The sequence below is a fragment of the Neomonachus schauinslandi genome, chromosome 4 (genome assembly GCF_002201575.2).
Source record: "Neomonachus schauinslandi chromosome 4, ASM220157v2, whole genome shotgun sequence".
NCBI lineage: Eukaryota > Metazoa > Chordata > Mammalia > Carnivora > Phocidae > Neomonachus > Neomonachus schauinslandi.
The window spans coordinates 6,959,569-6,976,568 of NC_058406.1; the positions used below are offsets into that span (position 1 = coordinate 6,959,569).

Genomic DNA, 17,000 nt, shown 5'->3' on the forward strand with positions numbered 1-17,000 from the left:
AGCCCGATGCGGGACTCGATCCCGGGACTCCAGGATCATGACCTGAGCCGAAGGCAGTCGCTTAACCAACTGAGCCACCCAGGCGCCCCTACGTATGTTGCATCTTGTGGAGCTGGGATTCAGCAGCAGACTCTAGAACAGTGCCTAAGGCATTCAACAGTTTTTTTTCTTTTAAGATTTTATTTATTTATTTGAGAGAGAGGGAGAGAACAAGCAGTGGGAAGGGTCAGAGGGAGAGAGAGAGAGAAGCAGACTCCCTGCTGAACAGGAGGCTCGATGCGGGACTCGATCCCAGGACCCAGAGATCATGACCTGAGCAGAAGGCAGATGCTTAACGACTGAGCCACCCAGGCGCCCCAGTGACTATTTTTTCATTAAAAAAATTTTAGGGGTGCCTGGCTAGCTCAGTTAGTGGAGCATGCGACTCTTGTTCTTAGGGTTGTGAGTTCAAGCCCCACGTTCGGTGTAGAGATTACTTAAAAAAATAAAATCTTAAAAAAAAAAGTTAGGGGCTCCACAGTGGCTCAGTTGGTTAAGCATCCAATTCTTGATTTTGGCTCAGGTCATGATCTCAGGGTCATGGGATTGAGCCCTGTGTCTGCTTTTCTCCCTCTCCCTTTGCCCCTCCATCTCCACCCCTGGGCACACTATCTCCAAAATAAATAAATAAATCTTTAAAAAAAAATCTTAGATGGGGCACCTGGGTGGCTCAGATAGTTAAGCGTCTGCCTTCAGCTCAGGTTATGATGTCAAGGTCCTGGGATCGAGCACCTCATCGGGCTCCCTGCTCAGTGGGGAGTCTGCTTCTCTCTCTTCCTCTGCCTCTTCCCTCTGCTTGTGCTCGCTCGCTCACTCTCAAATGAATAATGAATAAACTCTTCAAAAAATTTTTTTAAAAATCTTAGACATAGTTTTTATTTAAATCACACATTGCTCTTATAAGCACACACATAGGAAAATGTAATCAAAATGTATTAAGATAATCCTAAAACTTTACATTTCAGAGTCCAACACGTCTCTGTCACTTCTTTATTTCAAATTGTCGAGGTCCCTGGTTTTCTACACGGTATTATCTCCTGTCCAGTAACCATTTATTAAATGAATGAATGAATTTGATTTTTTTTATATTATAACTAAAGAAGTTTATAACACCAACACAGCATATCGTATGGACCCAAATTTGAGGACAACCAAAACAGTTACTAAGGAACTTATAAAAAATTTCCTTCACCTGAATTTTAAATGTGATTTTTTTCTGAAGTTTCAGTCTGAGCTCGCAAGGAGCTTTTTTGTTTGGGCAATGTCTGGCAAATAATAGGCACTTAATAAGTCTTACTCATTTTTGTTTGGGCAATATCTTGCAAATAATAGGCACTTAATAAGTGCTTGATAAATGCACACTTACCAATTGTGAAGAAAGTAAAGATGATACTGCCAACCAAGTTGGTAAGGAGAGGTTGCCTGCAGTATTGGGAAGATCTGGGCCTAAAATCAATACACAGGTCATTAATTTATCAATTATTAGAAGAAATTCACCCTATAAGCACGATACCAGAAGGCACTAACCACTGAATTCTAATTCTGATTCTGGCCCGAGGTTCATTTGGCTGCAGGCAACTCATTTAAGAACCTTCGTTCCTGGGGCGCCTGGGTGGCTCAGCTGTTTAGCATCTGCCTTCGGCTCAGGTCATGATCCCAGGGTCCTGGGATCAAGCCCCACATCGGGTTCCTTGCTCGGCAGGGAAGCCTGCTTCTCCCTCTCCCATGGCCCCTACTTGTGTTCCCTCTCTCGCTGTCTCTCTCTCTCTCTCTGTCAAAAAATAAATAAAAATCTTAAAAAAAAAAAAAAAGAACCTTCGTTCCTGGGGCGCCTGAGTGGCTCAGAGGGTTAGGCATCTGCCTTCAGCTTGGGTCATGATCTCAGGGTCCTGGGATCGAGCCCTACGTCGGGCTCCCAGCTCGGTGGGGAGTCTGCTTCTCCCTCTCCCTCTGCTTCTCCCCCTGTGTGTGCTCTCTCTCTCCCAAATGAATAAATAAAATCTTAAAAAAAAAAAGAAAAAAAGAACCTTCGTTCCTTTACCATGACTGCAAATTAATAGTGTGAAAACAGCCCACAAGTAGTGTAAGAGTTGTTAACATTTACAATCGGTGGACAAATAATGTTTATCATCTTTCTAATTCATGTTAACCAGATATTTTGGTGAGAAAATATCTTGTGGAAATTCTGGCCTTCTGGAGTAAGGAAATAGGCCTTACTGCACACAAAACTCCTATGACAGACGTTGGCAAGTTTAAATTAGGCTAATTACAGTGAGTATCACAGTTCCTTTTCTTGTCACTTAAGTAGATTCTCGGTTTTCAGATTGTTTTAGAATTTCCACATTTTTAGAGCTACAGTTTTTTTATTTTGATGTATCAAATGGCATTTGCTTCATTTGTCCAGTTACTAGCTGACTTTTTCTGCCAAGACTAATGTCCTCCATAGAATCTAAAATAATATATCAAGTCCCAATCTGGTCACATATGTCTGTGTCACCCTCAGCCCTGCAGACGTTAGCTCATGGGAGGCTGTCAGGACTGGTCTCTAGGGAATCCATACGTTGAAATGTTGGTGCCCTCGTTGTCTCCCATTTAATGGCTTCTTGTACCAGAAGAAATTGTGTTAAGTTAAACTCAGTCTGCCCTATTCCCAGATAGTCTTTTGGTATTGAGATTTTTGACTTTCGGAAGAGGTAAAGCAGGTAACTACCATTGATAATAGGGGCAGAAACAATGAGGCAGGCTGCAGTTAAACACGTAACAGGAATCTCAGAGCATACCCCAACCATCTCCAGAGATAAGACCTGCATGCTGGGCTGCCAGGTAAGGGGGTTGGTGGTGAAAGAACTTACCTTAGCAGAACATACAACTGGAGGACCAGAGCGGTGATCCCAAACAAGAACACTGTCACGTGCCTGCATGGGACACAGTGAGTTACATTTTACGTTACTTCTTTAGTGATAAAAGGGCTTCAAGAAACTAAATTTATGGGGTGTCTGGGTGGCTCAGTCATTAAGCGTATGCCTTCAGCTCAGGTCATGATCCCAGAATCCTGGGATCGAGCCCCACATCGGACTCCCTGCTCAGTGGGGAGCCTGCTTCTCTCTCTTCCTCTGCCTCTCCCCCTGCTTGTGCTATCACTCTCTCAAATAAATAAATAAAATCTTAAAAAAAGAAACCAAATTTAGGTTCTGTTTCATAACGTTACATTAAACCATGGAGATAAAGTTTTAAACACAACAAGGATGACTTGAGATCATCCCATTAGAGCAAAATCATGTCTAATAATACTTCACTAAGAATAATGGCTACCATTTATTGAGCTCCTACTATGTAGCAGGCGCTGTTGATACTGGTCTCTAAGGAATCTTTAGAACTTTCGTTCCTTTACCATGACTATAAGTTAATGCTGTAAGACAACCCACGGGTAATAGTAAAAGTTAATATTCATCATTAGTAAACAAATGTGTCAAACATTTTTTATTCACTTTCTCATTTAATATGCATAAAATCTGGAGTGCCTGGGTGGCTCAGTTGGTTGGGCGTCCAACTCTTGGTTTCAGCTCTGGTCGTGATCTCAGGGCTGTGAGATTGAGCCCCATGTCAGGCTCCATGCTCAGCAGGGAGTCTGCTTGAGATTCTTTCCCTCTCCCTCTCTGCCTCCCCCCTCTCCCCAGCTCAGTCTCTCTCTCTCTTTCAAATAAATGAATAAATAAGATCTTTAAAAAAATATGCACAAAATCCTATGAGGTAGGGACTGTGGTTCCCCATTTTATTGAGGAAACCGAGACTCAGAATGATGAAGTGTCCTGTCCAAGGACAAACACTGAGTAGTAATAGAGCTAGAATTTTGAACCAGGTCCGAGAGTCTTAACCATGCCTCTGTGCTGCGCTAGCTGTTCTGGCCGGATGGTTCACGCTGAGTGTAACTAATAAACAGAGTACACCTACCTACCACAACTTACACAACCAAATGAAGTCTGCTGTTCCTGCTCATTTTTGAAATTCTTTTGAGATTATGTGTACATAGTTTCCATGCATATAAGAAAATCTTCTGCAATAACTAATAGTTCTCTTCACCATAAGCTGTATTATTTACCTTAATTATTTTATTAATCAGGTTTAACAATGAAAGAGTTTAGGGTATTTGTAGAAATCAAATCTACCCTCCAAAGACAAAGATTTATCCCCATTGATGGGGGTGCCTGGGTGGCTCAGTCATTGGGCGTCTGCCTTCAGCTCAGGTCATGATCCCGGGGTCCTGGGATCGAGCCCCGCATCGAGCTCCCTGCTCTGCGGGAGGCCTGCTTCTCCCTCTCCCACTCCCCCTGCTTGTGTTCCCTCTCTCGCTGTGTCTTTCTCTGTCAAATAAATTTTAAAAATCTTAAAAAAAAAAAAAATTTATCCCCATTGAAAGTACTAAAAAAAAAAACCAGACAATTTTAAAAGACCCCCAGACTGGTAATCGCACATTGTTACAACTAGGATATAGTTATAGGCTTAATGTGACTATTTTGGAAGGAATAGCATCTTTTTAGGGGTATAAATTCTGATCAGTTGTCAAGTCAATCATATTATTTTAACAGTCAGCCAACATAGATTTAATCATATTGAACATTTCTGAAATGTGACAAGACAGTTAACTATTTTTTTAAATGTTAACATTTAAAAAACTGGCTTAATGTTTACAGAATATTTCATTAATGTTTACATATCAGGTTTTAAAACTTAGGAGTCAGTAGTTACGTCAAATACACCTGTTTTTTATAAAATGATTTAAAAATTGAAAATAAATTTTAGTTAAATGTTGAGACTGTCTCAGGAAGAAATGGGCTTTTTGTCATCGAGAGCTGGGGAGGGACACTTACAGCCTGAGCCGGCGTGATCTCGGCAGCCAGCCGTGCAGCTGATACGCTGTGTGGGCCAGACAGAAGTGAATCATGGGGACGCTGGTCCTTGAGCACCTGGAGCAGGGCACGGAGGATCCAGAGCAGCCCTGTTAGAGCTCCCAAACTACTTCTCCCCCCATTTGTCCTCAGCTTGTCCTGCTTCCCAGTGCAAGTACTCTGGTACCCTGCAGTGATCCAGAGGAAGTACTTTTCCTTGGAGAGGGACAGATCCTTGTTCTTCTAAAGCCGCCCTGGGCTATGATGGACGCTCACCGTAACTTAATTCTTCTGTGGTTTTGAAGGTCCTAGCTCAAGTTGGCTGTGTTCATGGGGAATTAATAAAACCAAGCTGGATATTTGAGATAGGTTGAATGTGACAAGGGAGAAAGCTTCCTTTAGCTGAGAGATCAGCTTCCCCCAGCCCCTTTCCCAGTCTTTCCCCTGGGGAGGACCTGGAAACCTGAGTGCATCCCCAAGGTTGGGGAAGGGCTCCAAGCTTTTTGTTCTGTCCTTCTCTGAACGGCAGGCAGCTCCCTTGGGGACCCATACCTCCTGTTCTTAGCTTTATTGTTCTTGCGGCTCACAACACAGTCTCCGGGCGGGGGTGGGGGCGGGGGGAGCGGCGCCTGAAGCTTGAGGTGGGCGGGGCTGGAGCTGCTCTGCTGCTGGCCGGTTACCCTGGTTTCCATGTGGGCCTAGCGTACCCTTGGGGATGTTGTATTCACCACCACCCCATAATACCACAGGCACTTCCTATGGGAATTGGGGGATAGGGATGGGAGGAGTGGGAATGAGCCTCAAGTGAACCCCAGTATCATCCTTAGCTGATAATTGAAAGGTAGGACATTTAAATCATTCTTACGAATTAACTCTTTTTTTGTTTTGTTTTTTTTGTTTCCATGTGGAGCATTACTGACCCTTCTGTCCTTTCTTTCTTTTCTTTTTTTTTTTTTTAAGATTTTATTTACTTATTTGAGAAAGAATGAGAGAGAGAGGGAGAGCATGAGAGGGGGGAGGGTCAGAGGGAGCAGACTCCCCGCCGAGCAGGGAGCCCGATGCAGGACTCGATCCCGGGACTCCAGGATCATGACCTGAGCTGAAGGCAGTTGCCTAACCAACTGAGCCACCCAGGCGCCCCTCTGTCCTTTATTTCTTAGCAACAATTAGCATCCCTCTGATCCCTACCACTATGCTTTGTTGGGAGAAACCTCGGGGCGCCTGGGTGGCTCAGTCGTTAAGCGTCTGCCTCAATGTTTGTTTGTTTGTTTGTTTATTTTTAAAGATTTTATTTATTTATTTGACAGAGAGAGACACAGTGAGAGAGGGAACACAAGCAGGGGGAGTGGAGGAGGGAGAAGCAGGCTTCCCACTGAGCAGGGAGCCCGATGCGGGGCTCGATCCCAGGACCCTGGGATCATGACCTGAGCCAAAGGCAGACGCTTAATGACTGAGCCACCCAGGCGCCCCTCAGCTGTTTGTTGAATAAATGTTTCTTATTTCCATTCTCACTGACTACTTAAATTGAGGCACTCATGACTTTGTAACTGGACTTCCTGTCTTGTTTTGCCCCTTCCAGTTAATCCCCTAGCATTACCATCATCAGTATTGTCACTTTCCTCACAAATAACAGCTAGCATTGGGGCGCCTGGGTGGCTCAGTTGGTTAAGCGACTGCCTTCGGCTCAGGTCATGATCCTGGAGTCCCGGGATCGAGTCCCTCATCGGGCTCCCTGCTCGGCGGGGAGTCTGCCTCTCCCTCTGACCCCTCATGCTCTCTCTCATTCTCTCTCTCAAATAAATAAATAAAATCTTTAAAAAAAAAAAAATAACAGCTAGCATTTATTTTTACACTGTGCTAGGCAGTATGCTAAGCACTTAGTCATTAATCAGAATTAATCCTCAAAGTAACTGAAATTGGTTGTCATTGTCTCTATTTTACAGATGAGGAGACTGAAGACACAAAATTAAGTGATTTGGTTAAGTTAGTAAAACCGAATAAAGGTTTTAAGTACCCATGTCTTATTTTTCTAAAACATTGTTTTTATAGAACCCTGTTGTCACTGCATTGCTCAGAAAGCTTCAGAGGTTCTCATTGCCTAAGGGGTTAACAGTCACATTCCTCAGCTCCTCAGCTAGGAGGGCTCATTTCTATTCTGCACAGCTCCGTGTATCTCCCATTTTTCTTCTTGACGAGAGAGCCTAGGATTCAGGAAACTGAGATGCTAACCCTGGTTCTTTTACTCCCTAGGTTTGTCCAAAGAGCATAGAATCTGAGCAGAAGTGAGGTGGTCACCCTAGCAGTTGGATCTGAACACTATTGGGCTACAAATAAATGGTCCTGACACACAGATCTTCCGAGCATTGGCAAGTCTTAGAAGTGCACAGCGAGGGGCACCTGGGTGGCTCGGTCGTTAAGCATCTGCCTTCAGCTCAGGTCATGATCCCAGGGTCCTGGGATCGAGCCCCACATCGGGCTCCCTGCTCCGCGGGAAGCCTGCTTCTCCCTCTCCCACTCCCCCTGCTTGTGTTCCCTCTCTCTCTCTCTCTCTCTCACTGTGTCTCTCTCTGTCAAATAAATAAATAAAATCTTAAAAAGAAGTGCACAGCGGGTGTTGTAGAGCCTTAATTTCCAGCTCATTCTCAACCCATTTTTTTCTCTGAGATGTTTGTAATACTGAAAAGCTAGAAAAACCTACATGTCCAATGATAGAAGATTAACTGGAAAAATGAAATATCTAACAATAGCTTTTTTTGGTAACAAGCTAAATGACTTTGGCCAAGTTTTTGTGTGTTTACGTGGTGAAGATTTTTTTTTTTAAAGATTTTATTTATTTATTTGACAGAAAGAGACACAGCGAGAGAGGGAACAAAGCAGGGGGAGTGGGAGAGGGAGAAGCAGGCCTCCTGTGGGGCAGGATGCAGGGCTTAACTGAGCCACCCATGCGGCCCTGTGTGATGAAGATTAAATGATCACGTGTGTGAAAGCATTTTATACATCAAAAAGTGTCATACAACTGTTTGTTTATTGCCGTTTACTGTATTTCTACGTTAAATATAAAAATACTCTGACCTCTGCAAGTCATTCCCCAAAGTTCAAAGTCAAACCCAGGTCCTGGGATTGAGCCCTGCGGGAAGCCTGCTTCTCCCTCTCCCACTCCCCCTGCTTGTGTTCCCTCTCTCACTGTGTCTCGCTCTGTCAAATAAAATCTTTAAAAAAAATAAAACTTTATAATAACAAAACTGTTTTTTGATGATTCATAGGCAATGTTTATCAAAAAAATAGAACTGAGTGATTTGACTTTGAGGGATGGAAAGGTTCATTGTGTCAGGGAGCAAGAATTCCTGTCCTCTCAGGTCTTTCTAGCTTAGGGACTAAGAATCAAATTGACATGAGAGAGATAAAGAGGAGAAAATCAAATTTAATAGAGTACATACGGGGAATCCACATAGACATGGAAATTCCAAAGACAGTCAGGCAAAATGAGGCATATTATGTCATTCTGAACTAAGGCGAAGAGAGTGGAGGTCTGGGATTTCAGAGGAAAGGAATGCACCTCACAGGGCAGCAAGAAGAGCAGATGTTTGGTAATTAGATGTTTGCCCTGCCATACAGGTGGGGTCCCTCAGATAAAATTTATCTCTGCTAATAACCCTTATTCTGGGAAACACCCCCAATTTAGATTCTTCTATGTAATTAAGGGAGGGACAAAAGTTTCTCTTGAGCCTGCAGGGTCTCAGATGCCTTCCACTCAAAGTAATCTGCATGCCAAAGTGGCACATTCTGAACCCCTTCAGTTGACTCCCAGCACAATGAATGAAAAAGACCCCCACGAAGATACAACACTATGCCATTTCAGAGCACTGGGGATAAAGAGGACATCCCACAAATCGGCCAAAAAGAAAAAAGTCATGTAAAAAAGGAACAAGAGTCAGAATGGCGTTAGACTTTCAACAGCAGTGTTGGATGCTAGGAAACAATGAAGAAATGCATTCCTAATTTTATTCTTCTTATTATTATTATTTTTAAAGATTTTATTTATTTATTTGACAGAGAGACAGCAAGAGAGGAAACACAAGCAGGGGGAGTGGGAGAGGGAGAAGCAGGCTTCCCACCACAGAGCAGAGAGCCCAATGCGGGGCTCGATCCCAGGACCCTGGGATCATGACCTGAGCCGAAGGCAGGTCTGTTAACAGTTAACTGACTGAGCCACCCAGACGTCCCCAGACTACTGTTCTGAAGGGCAGGTTGTTGGGAGTCCTATTTATTTGGTAGTTGATAATGTCATTATATCAGTTAACTGTGACCACAGTAGTGCATCACAAAACCTCGGCAGCATACAATAATAAACGTTGATTTTTGCTCATGAGTCGAGGGTCAGCTTGTGGGTTTGTTGATATAAGCCCGGCTCAGCTGATCTCGCTGGGGCTTGCCTGTGTGTCCGAGCGTGTCGTCTGTGGTTTGGCTGGTGCAGGATGGCCCCCGCCGCATAGCTGGTGTGGTTGGCTGTCCATCAGTGGGAGTACAGTCTCTCTCCCAGGCGGTCTGTCATCCTCCAGCAGGCTGGCCCTGGCTTGTTTTCATGGCAGAGGCCGGACTCCAGAAGAGTGTGGAAGTGTGCAAAGCCTCAAAGGCCTGGCTCAGAACCACACACTGTCACGTCTGCTACATTGTTTTGTCCAAAGCAAGTCACAAAGAGGGGGAAGGAGATCCCATCTCTGTACAGCAAGAGCTGCAAATGCACCCTGAAAAGGAAGGGTGGAGGATGGGGCTGTCTTTGTCATTGAAGCCACAGGCTTTTGTCCATCCACTTGGAAGGTGGAAGGACATCTAAAGACCTAGAACTGAACTTGTTTCCTTTTTCCTTTGCAGACCACAAGCAAAGTGTCAGAGTTTTCCATTCAGATCAACAACTTCAAATTCTTAGCATGGAAAATTCAGAGAAGACCGAAGTGGTTCTCCTTGCTTGTGGTTCCTTTAATCCTATCACCAACATGCATCTCCGGCTATTTGAGCTGGCTAAGGACTACATGAATGAAACAGGTAGGAACAGTAGCCAGGACACTACCCCAAAATATGGCACTGTGGCTTGTTGGGTATTTTAAGCTGAAGGAGTTTGAAAAAATGGCAGAATCAGGAAGGTCCCTCTGACCTCCTCTGAACCGTTCTCCCCTGAAGCAGCTCATAAAATCTTGATGTGAGAAGTGCCCTCCGTATACTGGGAGGAAAGGAGCATCCTTATTGCTAAGGACAGATGGATGCCTGGAAGAATCTAAACTAATGGGCCTTGCCAAATTTCCCTGAGTTTACTATACTTACCTTGTACTCTTTGCCCTATCATATTTCTCGACGACTGTCCACTCCTCACTAAACCTGGCATAAAAATACTCAGGTTTAACTGTTTCTTGGGGTCTTCATTTCCTTATGAAGACACCCGCGTCACATAAACCTTCTATTAAATAAATTTCTACATTTTTCTTCTGTTTTTCTGTTTTTGTCAGTTTAATTTTCAGACCCAGCCAGGGACCCAAGGAGGGTTGAGGAAAACTATTACCTCCCCTACACAGTATGTTTTGTTACATAAATGATCATGCATATGCTGCTAGATAGATGGATGGTTGCTCAGACTCACTAATAATCCTAATAATCAGGGAACTAAGATAAAAAAATGAGATCCATTTTGCCCATCACATCGACAAAAATGTTTAAATTTGATAGTGTCAAGTATCAGAGGTTGGGCAGAAATGGGTTCTTACATACACTGTAGGTGGACTGTACACATTGATGAAGGCTTTTTATAAGGCAATTTGGCAATATCAAAACTTACATTGTGTAGGGGGTTGGGGAGTTAGTGTTTCATGGGGACAGAGTTTCAGTTGGAGAAGATGAGAAAGTTCTGGAGACAGATGGTGGGAGACGGATGGTGGTGAGGACTGCACAACAGTGTGAATGTGCTTGATGCCAACTGAACCGTGCACTTAAAATGGTGAATTTTATGTTCTATTTCACCTTGTTTGTAAATGAATGTATGAATGAACCTGAATCCCTGTTTTGAAAAGGGGGGGTCTGTTATAAAACCATATTGATGATAATATTTCCTGTGCATAAAATCTAACTTGTTACACCTCACATCAAATCTGACTCTTTATCCAGGAAAATATAGAGTTATCAAAGGCATAATCTCTCCTGTTGGCGATGCATATAAGAAGAAAGGACTCATCTCTGCCCACCACCGAGTTATCATGGCAGAACTTGCCACTAAGAATTCAGAATGGGTGGAAGTTGACACCTGGGAAAGTCTTCAGAAGGAATGGGTAGAGACCGTTAAGGTGCTAAGGTATTTATGGTGAAATCAGCTTTGTCAGTTCTTCGGAAATGGGTTAGGGGCTTTTTGCCATGTTTCAGTGCTGCCTGTGTCTGTGAAATACAGATTTGCAAACTGTGACTCGGGTCGGGAGGGCTTCCCACGTCCGGTGATTTCTTGGGTGTAGAGCACAGCTGCAGAGCACGGGGCTTCCTTAGCCTTTATGCCTTTCATCATGTTTTGAGCTGTTTGCATGCTTGTTACTGTATCTCTATGAGAGAGAATACAGAGAGAAGCCTGCCCCAGACAAGAAAGGCACAGTTGTAAGATGTTGTCGTTAATTTTTTCTTTTTTTTTTTTTAAAGACTTTATTTATTATTTGACAGAGAGCGAGAGAGCCCAAGCAGGGGGAACAGTAGAGGGAGAGGGAGAAGCAAGCTCCCCACCGAGCAGGGAGCCCGATGTGGGGCTCGATCCCAGTACCCTGGGATCACGACCTGAGCCGAAGGCAGACATGTAACCATCTGAGCCACCTAGGTGCCCCTTGTTGTTAATCTTATAAGATTTTTTTTTTAAGATTTGTTATTTATTTATTTGACAGAGAGAGACATAGTGAGAGAGGGAACATAAGCAGGGGGAGTGGGAGAGGGAGAAGCAGGCTTCCTGCGGAGCAGGGAGCCTAATGTGGGGCTTGATCCCAGGACCCTGGGATCGTGACCTAGGCCGAAGGCAGACGCTTAACAACTGAGCCACCCAGGCGCCCCCTTTTTTTTAAAAAGATTTTTTTTAAATTAATTAATTATTTATTTATTTGACAGAGACACAGTGAGAGAAGGAACATAAGCAGGGGGAGTGGGAGAGGGAGAAGCAGGCTTCCCGCGGAGCAGGGAGCGCACCCTTGTTGTTAATCTTTTAAGTAGAAAAGAGAGAGGCAGGTAATTTTTTTTTTTAAGATTTTATTTATTTATTTATTAGAGAGCGAGCGAGAGAGAAACAGCATGAGAGGGAGGAGGGTCAGAGGGAGAAGCAGACTCCCCGCCGAGCAGGGAGCCCGATGCGGGACTCGATCCCAGGACCCTGGGATCATGACCCGAGCCGAAGGCAGTCGCTTAACCAACTGAGCCACCCAGGCGCCCGAGAGGCAGGTAATTTGAAGCAAGAGAAGCAGTGGTACTTGGTCATGGACGGCCCTGATTTTACATGCTGCTTCCGTGGCCACATATGGGGGTTGTCCCAGATCTCTGTTCTGTCACCTTTGAAACAGTTCCGGGTGAGGATTCAGAAACTAGAGGGAGTGACATCTAATTATTACTTAATATTATCTTGAGTATCAGAGAACTTTCTGAAAAACCTTCATGTCTAATATCTGTTCTTAGAGTTCTGATTCCTTTGGTTCTAAACATATCAGTTAGGGTTTCAACAGGAAATAGAGACCACTCTGAAGTGTTTTTTGTTTTTGCTTTTTTAAAGGTTTTATTTATTTGTTTATTTGAGAGAGAGAGTATGAGTTGGGGGAGGAGCAGAGGGAGAGAGAGAACCCTCAGGCAGACTCCATGCTGAGCACGGAGCCAGCTGTGGGGCTCGATCCCCCCAACCCTGAGATCACAACCTGAGCCAGAATCGGGAGTTGGGCGCTCAACTGACTGAGCCAGGCGCCCCCAAAGCAGAAAGGGATTTAGGTGCTCGTGCGGAAGTGTCAAGGGGTGGCAGCAGGGAAGTCAGGTCTCTTCCAAGGTCATACCTCCTTAGCTGCAGTCAGCGTTCAGGAAGCTGTTCCTGCCTCTGCCACCACAAATACGGCTGTTCACCTGTCTCAGTCTCCTAAAGTTGGTGACTGGACAGTGGAGTATGGAGTCCGGCCACCACGCTCATGCCCTAAGAGATGCTTCTCAGGCTCCACAGCCCAGAAAGATGGCCTCTGCCTCCCTTCTTCCTTCCGAGTCTCTCGTGAGTGAATCTCATCAGCAGAATCTCTGTCACATCGAGAACATGCCGCAGGGACCTCTGGGAAGTGTGTTTAGGGCAGGATTGGATACTGAGCCAGCAGACCATATGCAGCACAGCACCTTAAGAAGAGGAGTGACTTTTCGGGCTCGGCCGGGAAGAGTCTGCCCTCTTCGTGGGCCAGCAGTTCTCCTGTCAGATGGCAGGCTTCTGCACGCCCACCCGGCCCAGCCTTCCCTCTCTGGCTCCACAGCGGTCGCACTGTCCATTCCGTATTAGCTGAGCCGCTCAAAAGGGAAAGGAGTTAGGGGCACAGAGGACCCACACTGGGCTCCCCCAACTGTAGCTCATGTTTCCTGGGTAACTTCACAGTGGTAAAGTGGTGGGCATCCTGCTGCCAATCAAGAAGAAAGCTACACACGAGTACTGCCTGTGGTCCCTTCCTTTTAGGCCTCAGGCACTTGTCCCCTCTACGACCTTATCCTTGGCCTTGTGGCTCTCCATTACTAGGTCAAGCCACACTCTTCAGTGGTCAAGAGTATTGGCTCTGGAACCAGACTGCTGGGGTTCAAATACTAGCTCTGCTACTTATAAGCTAAATGGCCTTGGGCAGGGGCGCCTGGGTGGCTCAGTCGGTTGAGCATCTGACTCTTGATCTCGGCTCAGCTCTTGATCTCACAGTCATGAGTTCGAGCCCCACATTGGGCTCCGTGTTTGGTGTGGGGCCTACTTAAAAAAAAATGGCCTTGGGCAAATTAGTCTCCTGTCTCGATGGGGAGAACAATTCTGATATGATAGTGGGAATAAAAGAGTTGCTTTATAATAACCAAAACATTCACTCAATCAGATTGTTATTGAACGCCTCCTGTGTCCCAAGGAGTCTACCAAGAGCTGAAGTCACAGCTCCAAGCCTTCACTTCCCTCCACTATGGGAATAATAATAACAATAATAATATTTATGGCACGGGATATTGAAAAGATTTAATCAAATGATCCATGCAAAGGACTTAGTGTAGTGCTTAGCACATAATAAATAACTAATGTTCACTCTTGTTATTATGACACACACATAAAGCTTCGAACAGTAATAGCCACCATCTGTTGTGCTCCCAGGATCTCCTTGCTTTCTGTTCCTGATAGCCAGTCCCCAGCACCACTGGCCAGCATCCATGCTGACTGGTCAGGCATCAGGGGTTCTTGTGGTTAAATGTTTTTAATATCACACAGCCTTAACTTTGGGTCAGAGGCTCTCGGGCATCTCCAGAGAGACAGTATTTTAATTGAATGTTGTGAGAAGAGAAATGCGCTATTGCTTTGTTGTCTTGTAGACACCATCAGGAGAAACTGGAGGCTGGGAGCTGTGACCACCAGCAGGACTCACCTACACCAGGAAGGCCCGGACAGAAAAGGAAGTGGGTGGAACAAAGACAAGATTTTAGTCAAAAGAAATTGCTAGAGCCAAAACCAAAAGGTCTGTATGTTTCATCAAGACTTACCAACTAAAGTAGATAAAATTCTAGAGCTGAGCAAGCCCCCTTTGTATTTTCATTTCATATTCAGTATGTGTGAGTGCCTGGAAAATGCCCCTTGTTAGTTTTGTGAAGGGAGAGAGGGAAGGAAAGGAAAAGGCATCTTGAGCTTATTTCTCCTACAGTGGTCCTTAACTTTTGTGGTATCCTAGATCTCTTTTGAGAATCTGATTCTGATCAAAACTATGAACCCTCTAGCCAGAAAAACACATTGTTGTGTTCATTTTGATGCAGGGAATTATTAGCAAATCAGACCCTGAAGCTGTGTTTTCTTCTTCTTCCCAGTTGTGCCAGAGGTAAAGCTGCTGTGTGGGGCAGATTTATTGGAGTCCTTTGCTGTTCCCAATCTGTGGAAGAGTGAGGATATCACCCAAATTGTGGGAGACTATGGGCTCATATGTATTACTCGGGCTGGAAATGATGCTCAGAAATTCATCTATGAATCTGATGCACTGTGGAAACACCGGAACAACATTCACCTGGTAAATGAATGGATCACCAATGACATCTCATCCACAAAGATCCGGCGAGCCCTCAGAAGGGGCCAGAGCATTCGCTACTTGGTACCAGACCTTGTCCAAGAATATATCGAAAAGCATGATTTGTATAGCTATGAGAGTGAGGAGAAGAATGTCGGGGTCATCCTGGCTCCTTTGCAGAGGAAAGTTGCGGACGCTAACCCATAAATCCTACAGAATGATATTTTGGATTTCCAGTTTGGGAATTTGAAACAGTCTGGGTGTTAGTAACTGGGAAGAGAAATTGTGATCCTGTTTCATAAACTAAAGCTTCTTAAAAGTTTGGTAAAAATCAGAAGTAGATTAAAATCAGGTTTATCATTTTATTGGAAATTGCTAAGATGAATGTTTTCAATATGGTCTTTTTTCTTTTTTAAAGAATGTACAAATCCTTGAATCTTTAAAATGGGATTAACGGCACTAAAATCAGAAGACATTCAGTTTAACTACAAATAAGAAGTCAAAAAGGACATTTTGGTTTTACCACATAAGAGGAACAAAGTGGGAAAAACAAGAGTCCATTTAAAATGCTAACTTTAGGGGTGCCTGGGTGGCTCAGTTGGTTAAGCATCCAACTCTTGGCTTCGGCTCAGGTTGCGATCTCGCAGTCATGGGATCGAGCCCCGTATCAGGCTCTGCATTCAGCGTGGAGTCGGCTTCAGATTCTCTCTCCCTCTCCCTTCCTGCTCACTCTCTTTCTCAAGTAAATAAATAAATAAAATCTTTAAAAAAAAAACTAATATCCTAACTTTAGTTATAAAGGGAATTAACATTTTGTGCATGCCTGTTTCTAGGCATTCTTCACCAGGGGTGGCCAAGGAAATAATTCTTAAAATAGTGATCTTATAAAATGCACCACTGATCAGTCATCTTCAGCTGTAAACTTGACGCTAACGGTTCAGTCTGGCACACATCCGAAGTTGGCCAGTTACGTTTTGCCAAGACACATCTGCCTGGAGCTCCACCTTTGGCCTCAAATGTTCAGAGAGGTGCACCAGTGTTCCTACTGCCCACAGCCGTAGAGAAGTAGTGTGGGTGTTAGTAACTGGGGAAAGGAATTGTGAGCCTGTTTCATAAACTAAAGCTTAGAAGTTTGGTAAAAACTAATAGTAAATTAAAATCAGGTTACACGTTATGCATGTTCTCTCAGCACAGCCTCTGGTGGCTCTGGCCATCTGCCATCTCGCTGTCTTCAGGAATAACTTCAGAGATGACGTCACACTACGGAACAGAGAGAACCACAGAGAATGAGGGAACTTATTCAAGGATTTTATTAAATATCAGTGCTCTTAGCCTTTTTTTTTTTTTTTTTCCTCTTAGCCTTTCTTAATAGCTTAATAAACCAAAGATGAACGGAGATCCTACGAACATGGGAAATGCCGCACTTGATGAGCTCAGCAATTCCTCCCGCTCAGAATTTTGGGCACTGACAAATGGCTGGTTGGAAGAATGCTCCATGATCTCAGTCTAAAACTCTCTTGAGTTTCTGAAGAGCCTTGCTGCTTCTCTTCCAGCCTGCTGTGAATCTGCCATTTGCGAATTTAAGCAGAAAAAGGGTCTATGTTCTTACCCTTTTCCCCTTGTCCTTTTATATGCACTTTAACCAAGTAGAACTCCCAAATAATAATTGAGGTCATAGCTTTTTTTTATGTTACAAACACAAGCTTGTTATACAGTTGGATGCTGATTAAAATTTTGTGGAGGTTTTACCAACTGGTAAAGCAGTATGACTAGAAATAGCTTTTTATAAAGTAGCTTCATGATTCAGGAAAATCATCCT

At 44.2% G+C, this 17,000-nt stretch overlaps 1 protein-coding gene across 1 annotated transcript in view; it reads left to right on the top strand.

Moving 5' to 3' along the window:
• Nucleotides 1-15,825, top strand: part of NMNAT1 (nicotinamide nucleotide adenylyltransferase 1) — a 24,701-nt gene extending 8,876 nt beyond the window's left edge. The window contains exons 3-6 of the mRNA XM_021683425.1: nt 9,798-9,968; nt 11,079-11,262; nt 14,502-14,644; nt 14,988-15,825. Of these exons, the coding sequence (XP_021539100.1) occupies nt 9,854-9,968; nt 11,079-11,262; nt 14,502-14,644; nt 14,988-15,388 (843 nt within the window). The 5' untranslated portion in view covers nt 9,798-9,853 and the 3' untranslated portion in view covers nt 15,389-15,825. The remainder of the gene's footprint in view (nt 1-9,797; nt 9,969-11,078; nt 11,263-14,501; nt 14,645-14,987) is intronic.
• Nucleotides 15,826-17,000: the final 1,175 nt, after the last annotated feature.